The sequence below is a fragment of the Takifugu rubripes genome, chromosome 19, assembly GCF_901000725.2.
Source record: "Takifugu rubripes chromosome 19, fTakRub1.2, whole genome shotgun sequence".
Lineage (NCBI taxonomy): Eukaryota > Metazoa > Chordata > Actinopteri > Tetraodontiformes > Tetraodontidae > Takifugu > Takifugu rubripes.
In genome coordinates, this window is record NC_042303.1 from 1,470,021 (window position 1) to 1,487,120 (window position 17,100).

The window sequence follows — 17,100 nt, forward strand, 5'->3', positions numbered from 1 at the left end:
GTGTGTGTGTGTGTGTGTGTGTGTGTGTGTGTGTGTGTGTGTGTGTGTGTGTGTGCGTGCGTGCGTGTGCGTGCGTGTGTGTGTTTGTGTTTAAATAAAATTGAATTTCCCACTTTGGTCCACACTATTGTCAACATTTTTGTCTTCAAAAAAAGCCAACTCAAGGCGGCAGATTCCTGAATTGAAAACAATATCTAAAGAACTCAAGTATCATACTAACAACACTAATATTCCATCTGTCTATCCCCAACTGAATTAACTCCCCACCTATCTCATCAGAATATTTGTAACAGAATAAGCAGATAACGTAGCATTTCCCTGTTCATATCTGCTACTTGCAATTTAGAAAGCGGGATCATGGGGTTACTGGAAATGTCTCTTTATTGAATAGGGACATAGAAAACTTTATTTTGTGGGTGTGTAATTTACCTATTGTATTGATTTGTCCTTAAAGTCTAATGGTGGCCAGCAAGGCTGCTGGACTCGTTCAGCCCCAGAGGTTTCACACACTGGGCCCCTGGGCCCGGGACCCCTGGGCTCCCCCCTGGGCCCTGGACTTATCTCCATACACTGCATAAATGGCTGATGCTAATGCACTTTGATGCACTAATGCACTTAAACTTTGAATTTTCAGGTTCCAGTTCAGATGATGAATATTGAGAAGAGATTTGAAACCTATCGTGACCAGATGTTTAACACATCGGTCCTTCACCTCCCATTTAACAGCTCTCACTCCATGTTGCTGCTGTTGCCGGACGACATGGCAAAACTGGAGAATGCAATTTCTGCCGCTCATGTTACCAAATGGCTGAAATGGATGAAATACAGGTGTGGAATAGCATCACATATAAAGAGCCTTAAAAAAGAAACATTTGCCTTGTAGAGTCTCACTTTATTACTCCTTAGAATGTTTCTGAATCCACTCTTAAAATAAAATAGGTGGCTGAATAGCACAATTTTAATCTGGTTTGATACAACAAACACTGGATGATCTCAGCTGAAGATCCTGGAGCTGGCATATGTATTTACCCACGTATAATGCTGCCTGCTAAAGTATAACCACACAGAGAGGCCTGCATACACGTGCAACGCTATTGTGGAACGACGGGGGCGCACAGTCCAGGAAGGCCAGATGAATGTGACGTAATCATCTGTGTGGTTGAGAACGCCTTCAGTTCTCTTGTTAGAATCTTGACCCAGGTGTCGTCCACATATCTGAACCAGTGGCTTGGGCCGGTTCCTGTGAAGGATGTCGGGCTCGGGTTTCAACCTTCTCCCAGTATACTGTAGACTGGCAACTATGGGAGATACTGGTGAGCCCGTTGCACCACCATGGTTCTGCCTGTAGAGGCCTTCTCTGTACTGGAGGTAGTGGGTCAGTAACTGGGAGTTGATGGTTGGGATCAAGTTGAGCTCTGCTGGCAGCTCTACCAAAGTCTAAATGTTTTCCATATGAATCCAATTCTGCTAATGTGGTGGCGCTTCTTCGTGTCAGGGCAGACTCGTGCGCGGGGCTCATGCACATGAGGGTTAGGCTGGTTTGATGCAAGTCACGCATGGGCCGGCCCCTCTCAAACTGTAGCCTAACTGGGCCTTGCTCACGCCCTGATGATTGGCGGGGGCGTGAGCCCCTCACCTGTGCTATTCTGGGCTGGGGAGGGGGCGAGGCAGAACTTTCCTCTTTCTCCATGAGGCTGGAGCAGCGAACGGATCTGTTCATGACTGTTAGAGTGTTTGTGGTCATGGCAGTGGCTTTTTTGTTGTTTCTGCTTCAGGCTGCAGAAGATGGGGTGCTGCTGTAGTAAGACTGACGAGTGGAGAGACAGCGACAGCGACAGCGAAAGCATCAGCGACATCGACAGTGACATCAGCAGTCTGTCAGACATCCTGCACTACAGTGGATGGAGGACGGTGATGGTGGAGCACAGGCAGCACACCACCGCAGGAACCCAGCATGCATGGTTGGATGCAGAGCTTAAAGGAGACAGCAGATGTAAGGAGGAACCTGAGGTTCTTAGGAACCCAACACGTGGTGTCGGGCCCACCCTTGAATCACATCCCTGTGTGGCGTTGGACAGACTGAGCACAGGCGGAGAGGAAAACACTCCAGATGGGTCAAAGCCGTCCAAACCGGTCCAGTCAACTCTTGTTGAGCCGCTGTCCGTTGCCTTCATGGTGACTGAGGCATCAGGTGACCATCAGAGGCCGAAGGTAGATCCAAAACCCCAACGCAATGATAAGGGCGGCGAGGAGTTACATGTGTTAACGACGGCTCCGCCTCAGGCCTTCAAAACAACGACCCGCAGCTTCGGCTGCATGTGCGACATTGATGCTGATGACCTTGAGCAAGAGCAGAGCCAGTGTGCAACAGCAGGAGCAACAGATGAGTCCATCCACTGTGCTGCAAACCAGGTTATTAACACCTCCTCGTGGACCAGACCCTGGTTCATTCCACACACCCCCTCCTGGACCAGACCCTGGTTCATTCCACACACCCCCTCCTGGACCAGACCCTGGTTCATTCCAAACACCTACTCCTGGACCAGACCCTGGTTCATTCCAAACACCTCCTCCTGGACCAGACCCTGGATTATTCCACACACCTCCTCCTGGACCAGACTCTGGTTCATCCCAAACACCTCCTCCTGGACCAGACCCTGGTTCATTGCAAACACCTCCTCATGGACCAGACAGTGGTTCATTCCAAACACCTCCTCCTGGACCAGACCCTGGTTCATTGCAAACACCTCCTCCTGGACCAGACCCTGGTTCATTCCAAACACCTCCTACTGGACCAGACGCTCCACCAAACGTCTCCCAGCATCTCCACGTCCCACCACAGTCACTGTGCATTGTTAGTAACAATGCGTGGACGTCTCCTGCTTCTGTGGCTGACAATTGATCATCTCTGGCCAATCTATGATGTTCAGAGTTCTCTTTTCGTGGTCATTTAAATAGATAAATCTAAATGTAAAGGCACCATATGTCCAGCAGGTGGCAGTGTTCGTTTTTATAAAGTAGTTCCAGATTTCCTACCGTGCAGGATACTGCAAACAGAAATGATCTGAATTGTCTTCAAAAGATCACAGCTTATATGGGTAGAGATTTCCCTCTTCTCATCCCTCTCTGTGTCTTACTCACCATCATTGTTCACCTCTGAAACAAGCCTCCAAAATCAATTTGTCACTTTCCTTTATTCTTTCTTTATTTACACATCACCATTTTACAGGAATATTATTACAATTATTGTGTTAAAGCCATATTTCAATGTACAGTTTTGCATGAAAATATACAAAAATAAAGTTGGATCTGTTATATATCTGCCTCCTTTTGTCTCGCTGTTAGGAAACGGTGCCTGATTTCCTGTTGCGCTTTGCTCGACTTGTGGCTGAAAAGCAGATAAACTCAAAGTGTTTGCTCTGGTCCATGTTGGGGAAGGGAGGGGGGCCTGCGTGGAGCCTCTTGATGAAGTGGACCTCTCTTTGGTTCTGCCTTGTCCTGGAGGCTTTGATGGGCCTCCCTTTCCGACTGAAGGCAACGTACCAGCCTTCAACCTTAGCATTCTGCAGAGCTGTGTAATTGTTTTCCAGCACTGTCTCTGAGAAGATGCACTCCCTGCTCCGACCGTTGCGCTGGAACACAGAAAGCTTCTCCATTAATCCATTAACTGTCCCATCTGGACATTACAGACGGGAGACAGCTAAAGACGTGTTTCTGAGCTACAGCAACTAGTGGAGCAGGTAACGGGGCCCCTTTTGAGAACCCCCAAATGTCCGCGTAGCAGCTGTAACGGTACGTGAGTAGTGACGGTACCACCAGCTCAGCTAAAAGGAGGCTACAGGTTCAAACACAGACATGTTTTGGTTCTGAATTTTGATAGTTGATCCCACTCCAAACACTGGCTGCCAGTGAGGATGGATGCAGGTTCCATGCCTCTGATGTCTTCACTGACATGAAACAGGTGAACATCAACCCTACTGAAATGTTCAGGTGAGGGGCCTAATGTCAAATGTGCTCATTATCAGTGTTTTCTACAGCAAATGTGTGTGTATGTGAGAGAGAGAATAATTATTACATTGTTATCATTTAAATGCATTTGTATGTTTAGCACCTAAGTGCATGGAGAAGAAACAGTGTTTTTCACCTCTCTTGATTTAGTACACTTGTCCAGAGCACCAGATTTACTGTGAGGTTGTTATCTGAAACCCTAAAAGCATCTTGGGAGAAGGTGAAAATTCCACATGGATAATGAGCTGATGTGAATAAAGGAAGGAGATTTGCAGGGGAGCAGCAGAGCGACGGAGGGTGTTCCAGAGTGAACTGCTGCTCGCTCTCCCTTGCAAGGTACCTGTGTTTGTGTCTTTTGTTGATTCACGCAGGGTTTTGCTGGGTTGCTCTGTTTCAACTCTAATATCCAGCCTGGAAGTAACAAATGCTGGACTAACTTTTCAGCATCACGGTGGGTCAGTAGCTTCCTGATCTTTCTGAGGTGAAAAAAGGCACTTCTAGAGACTAATTTAATGTGTGAGTTGAAGGAGAGATTTTGGTCAAAAGTTACTCCTAGATTCCTCACAGAGAGACTAGATGTTAATGAGATACCATCTAGAGTGATCATGTGATCTAATCTATCTCTGAGAAGTTCAGGACCAAACACCATGACCTCAGTTTTTCCTGGGTTAAGGAGGAGGAAATTTGAAGACATCCAGGACTTTATGTCTTTAAGACAGGTCTGGAGCTTCACTAACTTCTCTGTCTCCTTGGGTTTCATGGATAAATAAAGCTGAGTGTCATCAGCATAACAATGAACATTTATCCCATGCTGCCGAATAATGTTCCCTAAGGGAAGCATGTACAAGGTGAAGAGGATTGGTCCAAGTACAGAACCTTGAGGAACCCCATGGCTAACCCTACTGTATGAGGAGGGAACACCATGGACATGGGCAAACTGGTATCTATCAGATAAATATGATCTAAACCAGTCTAGTGCTGTCCCTTTAATCCCAATCACATGTTCCAGTCTCTGTAACAAGATGCTGTGATCAACTGGATCAAAAGCAGCACTGAGGTCCAGCAGAACCAGAATAGAGACCAGTCCATGATCGGAAGCTATGAGAAGATCATTAGTGACTTTAAGAAGTGCTGTTTCTGTACTGTGATGAGCTCTAAAGCCTGACTGAAACATCTCAAACAGGCTGTTCCTCTGCAGGTGCTCCAGTAGCTGAGTCACCACCACCTTCTCTAGAACTTTAGAGATAAAAGGAAGGTTGGATATCGGCCTATAATTTGATAATACGTCAGGATCCAGTGATGGTTTTTTAAGCAACGGCTTAATCACTGCCACCTTGTAGGACCGGGGTACATAACCTGTCACTAAAGAACCATTGATCTGGTCCAGGATAGATCTGCCTATCAATGGTAAAACATCCTTCAACAGGTGTGTTTGGATGGGATCTAAAAGACACGTGGTGGTCTTGGATTTCTGAATTAGCGATGACGCCTCAGAAAAATATATAGGGGTGAAGGAGCTTAAGGGCTCGTTGGAGAACCTGTATGTTCCCACAGTCAGCACATCTGGTGATGATCCAGTTGTTGGGATGGCCTGCTTAGCTTTCTCTCTGATAGCTAGAACTTTATCAGTGAAGAAGCTCATGAAGTCTTCACCACTAAGGGAAGAAGGGATACGTGGATCTAAAACACTGTGACTCTTAGTTAATTTGGCCACAGTGCTGAAAAGAAACCTGGGGTTGCTCTTATTTTCCTCAATTAAAGAAGAAAAATAAGCTGTTCTAGCCTTGCGAAGGGCCTTTTTGTAAACTACTAGACAGTCTTTCCAGGCTACATGATAGCTGTCTATTTTACAAGAATGCCACTTCCTTTCCAGTCTTCGCACTTTCTGCTTGAGGGTCCTGATATGTGAATTATACCAGGGGGCACACCTCCTCTGATTTACTATTTTCTTTTTCAGGGGGGCAACAGAATCAAGCGTGATTCTCAGTGAGGTTGCTGCACCTTCAGCAATAGAGTCAACCTCAGCAGGGCTAAGATTATAATGACTGATCCCTGGGGAAAGACACGGTGGTCCTGGGATCAGCACAGGGATCACTTCCTTAAACTTAGCTACAGCATTATCTGAAAGACATCTGCTATAGTAAGACTTTGTTCTGAGCATAGAAGAATCCTTAATCATAAATGTGAAAGTGATCAATGAATGATCTGACAGGAGGGGGTTCTGAGGGAACACTGACGCATGTTCTACCTCAACACCATAAGTCAGGACTAGATCTAAGGTGTGGTTGAAGCTATGAGTTGGTTGGTTTATCTGCTGGAGGAAACCAACTGACTGAGTAATGAAATGAAGCCATTTCTAAAGCTGTCATTTATAACGTCCATATGGATATTAAAGTCTCCAATGATAATGACTTTGTCCGTTCTAACGACCAAGTCAGATAAGAAATCAGAGAACTCAGACAGGAACTCTGAATGTGGCCCAGCAGGGGGCCGATATACAACTACAAACAGAAGTGGCTTTTTTGTCTTCCAGCTCAGATGAGTGATGCCAAGAGTCAGGCTTTCAAATGAACTGGAGCCATGTTTTGGTCTAGAATTAATTAATAACTTGGAGTGATAGATTTCTGCCACTCCCCCTCCTCGACCAGTAACACGTGGAATATGAGAATTAAGATGGGTAGGAGGAGTAGATTCATTTAAGCTCACATACTCCTCCTCCTGAAGCCAGGTCTCAGTAAGACAAAATAAATCAATGTGATGATCCGCTATCAGGTCGTGCACTAACAGGGATTTACACAAAAGAGATCTAATATTTAACAGTCCACACTTAATTGTGATATTAGTTTCTCCAACTTGTACTTTGGTATTAATTTTAATAAGATTATGGTGATTGACCGCTCCCCTGCTCTGTGCTTGGGGAACTTTTAACCGTGGAACAGAGACTACCTCTATAGTGTTAAATATGTTATTGTTGGTGAATGAGGGTTCTATGGAAGCAGCAGAGAGGTGTGTAAGACCACAACTCTGCATCCTGGTCTGGACCCTGGATTGTCAGGTCACTTTGGGTCTAAAAATTAGCCAAATTACTAGAAATGAGAGAGGCACCATCCCGTGTGGGATGGACACCGTCTCTCCTGATCAGACCAGGTTTTCCCCAAAAAGTGTTCCAACTGTCTAAAGGCCACCTGGTTATCGGGGCACCACCGTGACAGCGACGACATGCGGCTAAACATCTCCTCGCTGGCCAGATTGGGGAGGGGACCAGAGAATGCAACGGAGTCCCACATCGTTTTTGCGTAGTTACACACCGACTCCAAGTTAATTCTGGTGACCTCCGACTGACGAAGCCGGGTGTCGTTGGCTCCGACGTGAATAATAACTTTACCAAATTTACGTTTACGTCTCGCCAGCAGCCGTAAATTTGCTTCTATGTCGCCCGCTCTGGCCCCCGGAATGTTCTTAACTATGGTCGCTGGAGTCGGCTTCACGTAGCGCAAAACAGAGTCGCCAATTACCAGGGTCGGTTTCTCAGCGGGTGTGTCGCCGAGTGGGGAAAAGCGGTTAGCCACAGGAAGCGGGTGGTGGGGCACCGTGGGCCTTTGTTTGGGCTCCGCTTCCTACGAACCGTCTCCCAGCCGCCCTGGCTAGCCAGCTGCTGCCGGGGGACCGCTAGCTGAAGCTACGCTAGGCGGCTCCGCAGCAGCTAGCTGAAGCTACGCTAGGCGGCTCCGCAGCAGCTAGCTGAAGCTACGCTAGGCGGCTCCGCAGCAGCTAGCTGAAGCTACGCTAGGCGGCTCCGCAGCAGCTAGCTGAAGCTACGCTAGGCGGCTCCGCAGCAGCTAGCTGAAGCTACGCTAGGCGGCTCCGCAGCAGCTAGCTTCTCCTGGCTACCTGACGCAACTCCAGCTAACTCCAAACTGCGGAACCGCGTCTCAAGCTCGCTAAATCTCGTCTCCATAGCCATAAATAAACTACACTTTCTGCACCTATTCCCTTCGCTAAGGAAGAGGAGTAACTAAACATTTCACACGCTGAACAGACAAAGACACCGGGTGAAACAGACGGTGAGGCCATGCTAACGCTAATAATCGGCGAAGCCCGGTATTTGTTTAATATGGGTTGTTTCTCACTGTTGTTATCGGGTGACTAGAATGTCCCAAGTGTTCAAATTTTAAGTAAAGTGAATACAACACACCAAGTGTTCAATATTAAGTGAATACAACACACCGTGCACAATGCAACCAACGAACGATTGAGAAGACAGGAAGTAAAATGGAGACTCAACGGCTAACTCTTGGTTATTGATGTGGCGGTTGGCTCCTGTCCGTCACCTCATGGTTGTGTCTGTTCCGTATCTGTTCCCCAGGAAATACAGTGTTTATATTCCCAAGTTTTCCATCAAAGCGTCATACTCACTGAAGACTGTGTTGACTGAAATGGGGATGGTAGACATGTTTGGTGACAGAGCAGACTTGAGTGGTATTGCAGAGGGGCAACAACTGGCAGTCTCGGAGGTAAAGATGTAAAACAGGAACAGCATCAACAATGAGCACAGATTTCTTTATGACAATTAATTATGTCTGGTATTTCTTGTAGGTTGTCCATCAAGCTACCCTGGATGTTGATGAGGCTGGAGCCACTGCCGCAGCTGCTACAGGCATCACAATAACACTTCACTCCTATTATTATGTTCCAGTCCTGAAGTTCAATCGTCCCTTCATGGTTATCATCACTGACCACAGCTCAGATAATATCCTCTTCATGGGCAAGATTACCAACCCAAACATCTGATGCACTAAATGCCTGTTTTGCTCAATAAGAATTGCATCACATATAAAGAGCCTTAAAAAAGAAATATTTGCCTTGTAGAGTCTCACTTTATTAGAATGTTTCTGAATCAGCTCTAAAAATAAAATAGGTGGCTGAATAGCACAATTTTAATCTGGTTTGAGACGGGGTCCCGCTATGAGCGGCCGACTACAGACGGGGCTCCCGCTATGAGCGGCCGACTACAGACGGGGCTCCCGCTGTGAGCGGCCGACTAAAGACGGGACTCCCGCTGTGAGCGGCCGACTACAGACGGGGCTCCCGCTGTGAGCGGCCCACTACAGACGGGGCTCCCGCTGTGAGCGGCCCACTACAGACGGGGCCCCCGCTGTGAGCGGCCCACTACAGACGGGGCTCCCGCTGTGAGCGGCCGACTACAGACGGGGCTCCCACTAGGAGCGGCCGACTACAGACGGGGCTCCCGCTGTGAGCGGCCCACTACAGACGGGGCTCCCGCTGTGAGCGGCCCACTACAGACGGGACTCCCGCTATGAGCGGCCCACTACAGACGGGGCTCCCGCTATGAGCGGCCCACTACAGACGGGGCTCCCGCTATGAGCGGCCGACTACAGACGGGGCGGCCCACTACAGACGGGGCTCCCGCTATGAGCGGCCGACTACAGACGGGGCGGCCCACTACAGACGGGGCTCTCGCTGTGAGCGGCCCACTACAGACGGGGCTCCCGCTATGAGCGGCCCACTACAGACGGGACTCCCGCTATGAGCGGCCCACTACAGACGGGGCTCCCGCTGTGAGCGGCCCACTACAGACGGGACTCCCGCTATGAGCGGCCCACTACAGACGGGGCTCCCGCTGTGAGCGGCCCACTACAGACGGGGCTCCCGCTGTGAGCGGCCGACTACAGACGGGGCTCCCGCTGTGAGCGGCCGACTACAGACGGGGCGGCCCACTACAGACGGGGCCAGAGTGATGGGCTTTGAGCACGTGATGACTCCTGTGGTGAAGATCATCAACAGCATCCGCTCCAGAGCCAAACAGCTCAGAACATTCAAGGTTCTGTTGGAGGAGCTGCCAACTGAATATGGTGACCTCCTGCTACACACAGAAATCCGATGGCTCAGCAGGGGACGGATTTTGCTTCCTTTTTTGTCCCTTTTGAGTGAAATAAAAGAGTTCATGCAGTCCAGAGGGGAAGACACCGTGCTGCAATCAGGTCAGAGGGTTCAAACAGAGTCCTCAACCCAAAGTCTGATTTAAAAAGATCAAAAGTGGCGTAAATGTCTGGTCCTGACAGGAGAAGGATAACTGGAGCGGCATCGCTCGTACAGTAGACCGACTCTGCCTCTTCCTGGTTACCCCGGTGATGACCTTTGGCACCGTAATCATCTTTCTGAGGGGAATCTGTAACCAACCTCCTCATCTGCCCTTCAAAGGAGCCCCGCATGACTCCAGAGAGGAGAACCCACGCCTGCTGTGATGCACACACACAGCCAGGGCTTTTTCCATCGCCATCGTTTCTCTGGGGGAAATGTTGCATTTCTTTATCTTAATAACAACAAATCTTTAGTTTGTTCTGTAGGAGCTCCATATGTTTAGTGTCAAAGACTTCTTAGATTGTGTTCATTGCTGGCACATGAAGAAAAATGCTTTGATTTTACCAAAGTGACACAAACCCATCTCAACACTGTTTTTTATATCCTCTATATTATTTTGCGTCGTCTGTGTAACTGTTGTGCTTTATTTCTGCTGGCTTCTTTAATGTGATGTAAACCAGCCTGACATAATACCAGTTGAGTACTTTATTTTATGTTGCCAAAAGTTTAAAAACAGCCTGAAAGAATAAGAAATTGTGAAAATTCAGAACTGGAAGCGCGGACTGATACATTTTTAACAGCGGTCCTGCTTCAGCCCTCCGGGGTTTAATAACAAAATACGAAAAATACGAAAATTTTAATTTTGGAAACATTGTTGTCGGTTGTTCGACTTGCCGGCTTTTGCAAAATTGCTAAATACACGCTAGCATGCATGTTTTAAGCTATCGTAGCGGTATGTTTTACCATGCCCGCGCCCTATAATCCGGAGCGCCTGATGTATGTGTTAAATACAGAAATAGCACCCGTAACTGAGGCTGCACCTTTTAATACGGTGCGCCCTTTGGTCACGACCATACGGTATATAGAACATAGGGCACGTTTGTGCGTGATATCACTCCGCGTCTGCGCAACCACCACAACCTCCTATCTTTAGTATTGCTGCGCCAACTGCTGGTCTTTTGGGCTGAGGATAACGGTGATCTATATGTAGCTATATGTAGCTATAGCGTCATTGGCCTCCACTCCAGCCACTCCTGGTAGTTCCTCAAAAACACTGAGTTTCTAGTGGATGCACAATCTGTGGAAGCCAACATAGAAACTTCTGAAGAGCCAAAGTTCTCGCAACAAAAATATAGTCCCCAATTAGCTTGTTTTGTTATCACACGACCCCGTCCCCATTATCTTAAGAGAATATAAAAGAATGAGTGGAGACAGAAGAGAGAATGAGACGTTTTTGGCGCGTGTCGCTCTTGATTTTGTGTTTATTTTTGCAGTAAACTTAAAGGAGGCCTTTTCACTTTATGTTTGATTGCATTTAAGCTGATATTCCATTCTTGACATCTTTAAATTTACACTATTCATGGGAGATTTATTTGGTCATTTTGCTTCTTTTTATTTCCTATTTCCCACATTTATTCATAGTTTTTATTAGATTGCAATAAATCCTATAACATTGAACAGACTGACTGAAGTCAAATGAGCTGTGGTTCCCACCGATAGCCGTCATTCTGATGGGTTTTTGCTGGCTGCAGCTGAAATATTCCAGTGCTCCATGTCACAGAGACAGTAAATACTAAACCCTAAAGATTCTGAAGGCATGATGTAAAATAGTAACGTATAATACAGACATTTGAAGAGACAATTAAGAGAATGTTTCCATGCTTCTAAGAGTGGCCGAGGAGCCATTTAGAACTTTATAAAGATGCATTGTGTGATACCAGGAACTAATTTAACTTCAAGGCGAAGCTGCTTCTGCTTTGTCGACCATCGACTGATCTCCTGAAAGTCCACCAGCGGTTTTTAAAAACTGAATTTTTCATCTATGGAGGGAGTAGACGGCAGATGTTTCCACAGATGCTCTTCACCAGTGGTCAGTGAGTGATGCAGCAGATGAGCGGGAGGTGACTGGCTCCAACCAGCCATGTCTCAATGTCTCCAGCCCATAGTGTGGATTCTCTACGAGAGCAGACAGCAGCTTCACTCCTGAATCCTGCAGCTGGTTGTAACTCAGGTCCAGAACCCTCAGATGGGAGGGATTGGACCTCAGCGCCGAGGCCAGAGAGTCACAGCTGATCTCTGATAAACTGCAGCTCCTTAATCTAAATAAAGAAGGGAAACTTTTATAAGGTTATAAGTGAAACCAGTATTAATCTGAAAGGTTAATCAAAGGCATGATCTGTAAATATTTAATTTAGTTAGAGCTTAAAAAATTATAGTAATATGTAATTACCACAATTCCAACGAGAGGTTGGAATTGTGGTAATAAAACTGCAGTTAATCAATCTGAAAAATGCAGGATGAGGTTATACGGTGCAGGTCTGCATGTTATCTGCGTCAGTACTAAACCTACGTTAGTTCTTAGTTGGGTCAGACCTGAATTCACGATATTCCAAGGAATTTTTTTAATGTGGTGCATCACAGCAGTGTTGAGAACAGCCTCACTTCACCATCTTAGCAGCTGGTATATAGGTAGAAAAATGAAGACTGACCCGAGACTCTCCAGTTTACAGTTTGGACTCTCCAGTCCAGAACAGAGCCGCTTCACTCCTGAATCCTGCAACGTGTTGTGGCTCAGGTCCAGAACCCTCAGATGGGAGGGATTGGACTTCAGAGCTGAGGCCACAGAATCACAGCTGGTCTCTGATAAACTGCAGCCCCATAGGCTAAAATAACAATTATTTTGAGAGAAGACAAATAAAAATCAACATGTACCAGAGCAAAACACAGCTTACAAGCAACAAACCTCTGGTCCTGCACCGGCTTATCTGCCGTATGTTCCTATTTTGGGTTCTTTCAGGGCGGTTGGACAAGATCTCCACCGTATGTAAAGTGTGTGTAGGTCAAAATACCTTCCAGGTTTGTGAGACCACATTTCTCAATAGCTCAACTCTTGTCAGGAGTTGGGACAAAGCGACCCACTCCTGACAGCTTGTGGGCGATGCTGCAGCGACCCTGCAATCCCTACACTCTCTGGTGAAACCAAATCAAAGGTTTTAGACACTGCTGGATGCTGGAAGGGTGGCTATAGTCTGGACGCATAGTTCCCCTGACTGCACATTTCTCCAACAATGATTGGCAGCTGGTGTCACTTGTTCTCCAGATGAGAGAAGGAAAGAGAGCCCCCCCACAGTGTGTTTGATTGCCCCACTGCAAGCTCAATGCTGCCAGAAAACATTGCAGGAGCATCAATTCCCCTCAGGGCATCAACAAGGACCTCAGGAAAAGGTGCAGCTGCCACCTACTAGAGACAAGCACACTTAGCTGAGATTCAAAGCCCTCTCCTCCCAAGAGAAGAGCTTGTTTGTTGGAGGCTCTTCTGGGCGATACCTGGTGCCACAGCTCCAGCTCAGCCCGTCTCTGGAGCTGAGGTGGAGCTTAGCAAGTTTCATGGTTCTCCACCACTTCCTCTCGCTGAGGACCTTCTCAGCTGGTGGTTTCTGCTCCACCTTCCAAGTTGAGCAGGTGATACTTCTGCATTCCTGCCACCAGTGTCTCTGCAGAAAGACTCTTCTCTACTGTTTTATATTAGATTGTAGAAAATTAGGATTTTTGGTTGGTGTCTTAGATGTTGTTGACTAAGAGCAAGTTTTTCTTTAATAACATAGAAAGATTCGATGAGAAGAGCAAATGTATTATTGTATGAGCTACTTCCACTACTATTATATACACATACTTCCATATTGTCTTAGATTGCAAGCTGCATTTATTGCATCGTTCATAGAAAGTCATATTTGTGAGGAGAAAAACTCAAATAAGGTCATTTTCTTTAATGACCATTACAACAGAAGGAGGCGATGAACAAACAGATTTATATAAATATTCGTGAAAACTTATGGATGGAAACCTTTTTAAAATGGTTGCATTGTGTAGAATCGGTGTAGAATCAACTTGTTGACTTCTGATTTGGACTCCAATGGAAGTGAGGTGCAGCAATTGTGGATGCTGAAAGCTTCAGATCTTCATGAAGGTTTCTGTGGTTGGACTGACCTGCTGCCCCTTTAAGAGGGAGGCAGGTTTGGGCTTCTGGCTGGAATGAAGCCACCTCAGATGAGAATGATTGCAGGCTTTCGGTACCAAGGTTTAACAGGGCGCTCACTTCACACTTGGGCTTTTCTCTTTTTTGGGATGGCTTTTCTCAGGAGAGAAGGGGCATGGCACACTGCAGCAGCTTTCTTTTTGGGGTTTCTAGTTTTCCTTCTGATCTTTAAAAGACAGGAAGAACCATTTTTGATTGGTCTGAATGTTTGGGCGGTTTTGTGGCCAGCCTAAAATAAAACAAGACAAATCTACAACTGATACTTCCTTTCTAGTCATTGATGACCATCCTCACATGGGACAGATTTCCACAACCAATTTAATACTGCAAATCTGTCCTGTGTGGTCTTTTTTCTGAGAACTGTAACACTACGTTTATAACAAAGATCAAACATGAAAACAGTTATTGTCTAACTAGTTACACCTGGGAAAGTACTGGATCATCTCTGACTGACCTGAGAGTCTCCAGTCTGCAGTTTGGATGCATCATTGCAGAAGACAGTAACTTTACTCCGGCATCTGTCAGGCTTTGGTTCAGGATTAAGCTCAGCTCCCGTAGATGAGAAGGGTTTGACGTCATTGCTGAGGCCACAACTTCCCAATCACTCGTTGAAAGAACACTATCAGCCAGTCTGTTGTGTATGAAACAAAAATAGTGAGTCAAACTTTGGGATTTCTAATCAACTTATCTGAGAATCGACCTCAACACAAATGTAGCTCATTTCCTGGAAAAGCTAAATTCAACACCGTAGAGCAACAGTTTGAACGACCATCAGATCTGAAATGCAACTGAATTATTCTCAACATTTGTCTTATTTTAGAACAGCTCATAATTACTCAATATTTAAAATGATTGTAGCAACGTGCATCTTTTTATCTGTCTATCGGCTCTTTGGATATTTTGCATTTCATCCAATTTGTACGATGGTGCGTCAAGTCTTAATTCAGCGATCCGATGGATGACATCAGAGTCTCTGGTTGCATCGATTGCCCTCAGCTTCTGTTCTATCTGCCTGTTTCCCTTCAAATCATTTTCACTGCACCTTTTGTTGCTAGTGATGAAGTTGCCACCTAACGGGTGTGGAAAGGCTCAAACAACTTTGTGGGTCACATAAAGGCTCCAAACGGAACCGCCACAAAGACCATTTAAACCAACGAGGCCGGCTGTTTTTACGTTGAACAAATGAAGCAAAATAGTCACGTGTCATTAGTTAAAATGTGTTTTTCTGTTGTTTGAATACGATGTATACAAACAAACAAAAGTTATTTAATGACATGACAGTAATTTCATGATAGTCAGTTAACTTGTGGCTCCTATTATTCCTGCCTTATGTTGGTTTGTCTGGATTGACCTTTGAACTTATATCCAGCCAGTGTTGAACATTTCTGGATGAATTGTTGTTGTTTTTAATTTATGGACGCTGCTGAAATAAAGAATTGAAGGAATGACCACTGGAGGGGGTATTGCTACCTGACATGATCCACTCGCTTGATTTAAACGCCGATGTCCGGCCCTAAAAATCTTTACTTACTCGACCTTCCTGCAGTTCCTCACAGCTGGAATCAGGCGACGTCGTCCCTCCTCTGAGGTGTTGTACTGCTGCAGGTCCAGCTCATCCAGAACCTCCTCTGACATCTGCAGCAGGTAGGCCAGAGCTGAACAGTGGAACACTGACAGTTCCCTCTCTGATATCTTCCCTGACTTCAGGAACTCTTGGATCTCCTGATGGACTGACTGATCCTTCATCTCCATCAGACAGTGGAAGATGTTGATGCTTCTGTCTGGAGAGATTCCATCACTGTTCAGCTCCTTCAGGTTGTTGAGGACCTTCTGGATGGTTTCTGGGTGGTTCTCCATCTGATCCAACAGTCCACCCAAGATCCTCTGATTGGACTCCAGAGAGAGACCATGAAGGAAGCGAACAAACAAGTCCAGGTGGCCATTTTCACTTTCAAGAGATTTCCTTAGTGCTCTCCAGAGGAAGTCATCAAGAGATGTGACTGGATCGTTATTTGCAAACATCAATGTTAACCTGGTAAAGGGGTTTGGTTTAGAATATTTTAGGAACTGATTTATAACCACTGTGTCGTTCCTGGTGTAACGGTGGAACATGTAGACGGCAGCCAGAAACTCCTGAACGCTCAGATGAACAAAGCAGTAGACTGATTTCTGGAAGATCACACTCTCTCTCTTGAAGATCTCTGTACAAACTCCTGAGTACACCGACACCTCGGAGACGTCCAGTCCACATCGCTCCAGGTCTTCTGAGTAGAACATGATGTTTCCTTTCTCCAGATGTTCAAACGCCAGCCGACCCAACTTCAGAAGGAGTTTTTTATCAGCCTCAGTCAGTTCCTCTGGTCTCTGCTTTCCTCCATACTTCTGCTTCTTCCTCTTTATCTGAACCCTCAGGAAGTGTGAGTAGAGGTCAGTCAGGGTTTTGGGCAGCTTTCCTCTCTGGTCTCTGGTCATCATGTCCTCCAGAACTATAGCAGTGATCCAGCAGAAAACTGGGATCAGACACATGATGTGGAGGCTCCTGGAGGCCTTGATGTGTGACATGATTCTCTTGGACAGATCTTCATCAGTGAACCTCCTCCTGAAGTACTCCTCCTTCTGGGAGTCAGTGAAGCCTCGTACTTCTGTGATCCTGTCAACACACGAGGGAGGAATCTGATAGGCTGCTGCAGGTCTGGAGGTGATCCAGATGAGAGCTGAGGGAAGCAGGTTCCCCTGGATGAGGTTCACCAGGAGCACGCCAGCGGACGATACTTGTGTGACATCAGAGATGACCTGATGCTTGTTGAAACGCAGTGAAAATCTGCTTTCATCCAGGCCATCAAAGATGAACAGAAGTTTCCAGACAGTCAGATCTTCTGCTCTGATCTTCTGTAATGTTGGATGGAAAACATGAAGCAGTGAGAGAAGACTGTGCTGCTCATCTCTGATCAAGT

The 17,100-nt window shown here is 46.4% G+C and overlaps 2 protein-coding genes across 9 annotated transcripts in view; both read left to right on the forward strand.

Moving 5' to 3' along the window:
* LOC105418562 (WW domain-binding protein 11-like) overlaps positions 1 to 17,100 on the forward strand; it is a 1,118,483-nt gene that overhangs the window by 874,247 nt on the left and 227,136 nt on the right. The gene's annotated exons all lie outside the window — the stretch shown is intronic.
* Positions 623 to 8,863, forward strand: LOC105419201 (alpha-1-antitrypsin homolog; the record flags this gene model as incomplete). Its single annotated transcript, XM_029826011.1, has 3 exons — positions 623 to 828; positions 8,375 to 8,522; positions 8,605 to 8,863. Coding segments are annotated over 3 exons (549 nt in total), but the record flags the coding sequence as incomplete, so codon positions are not given.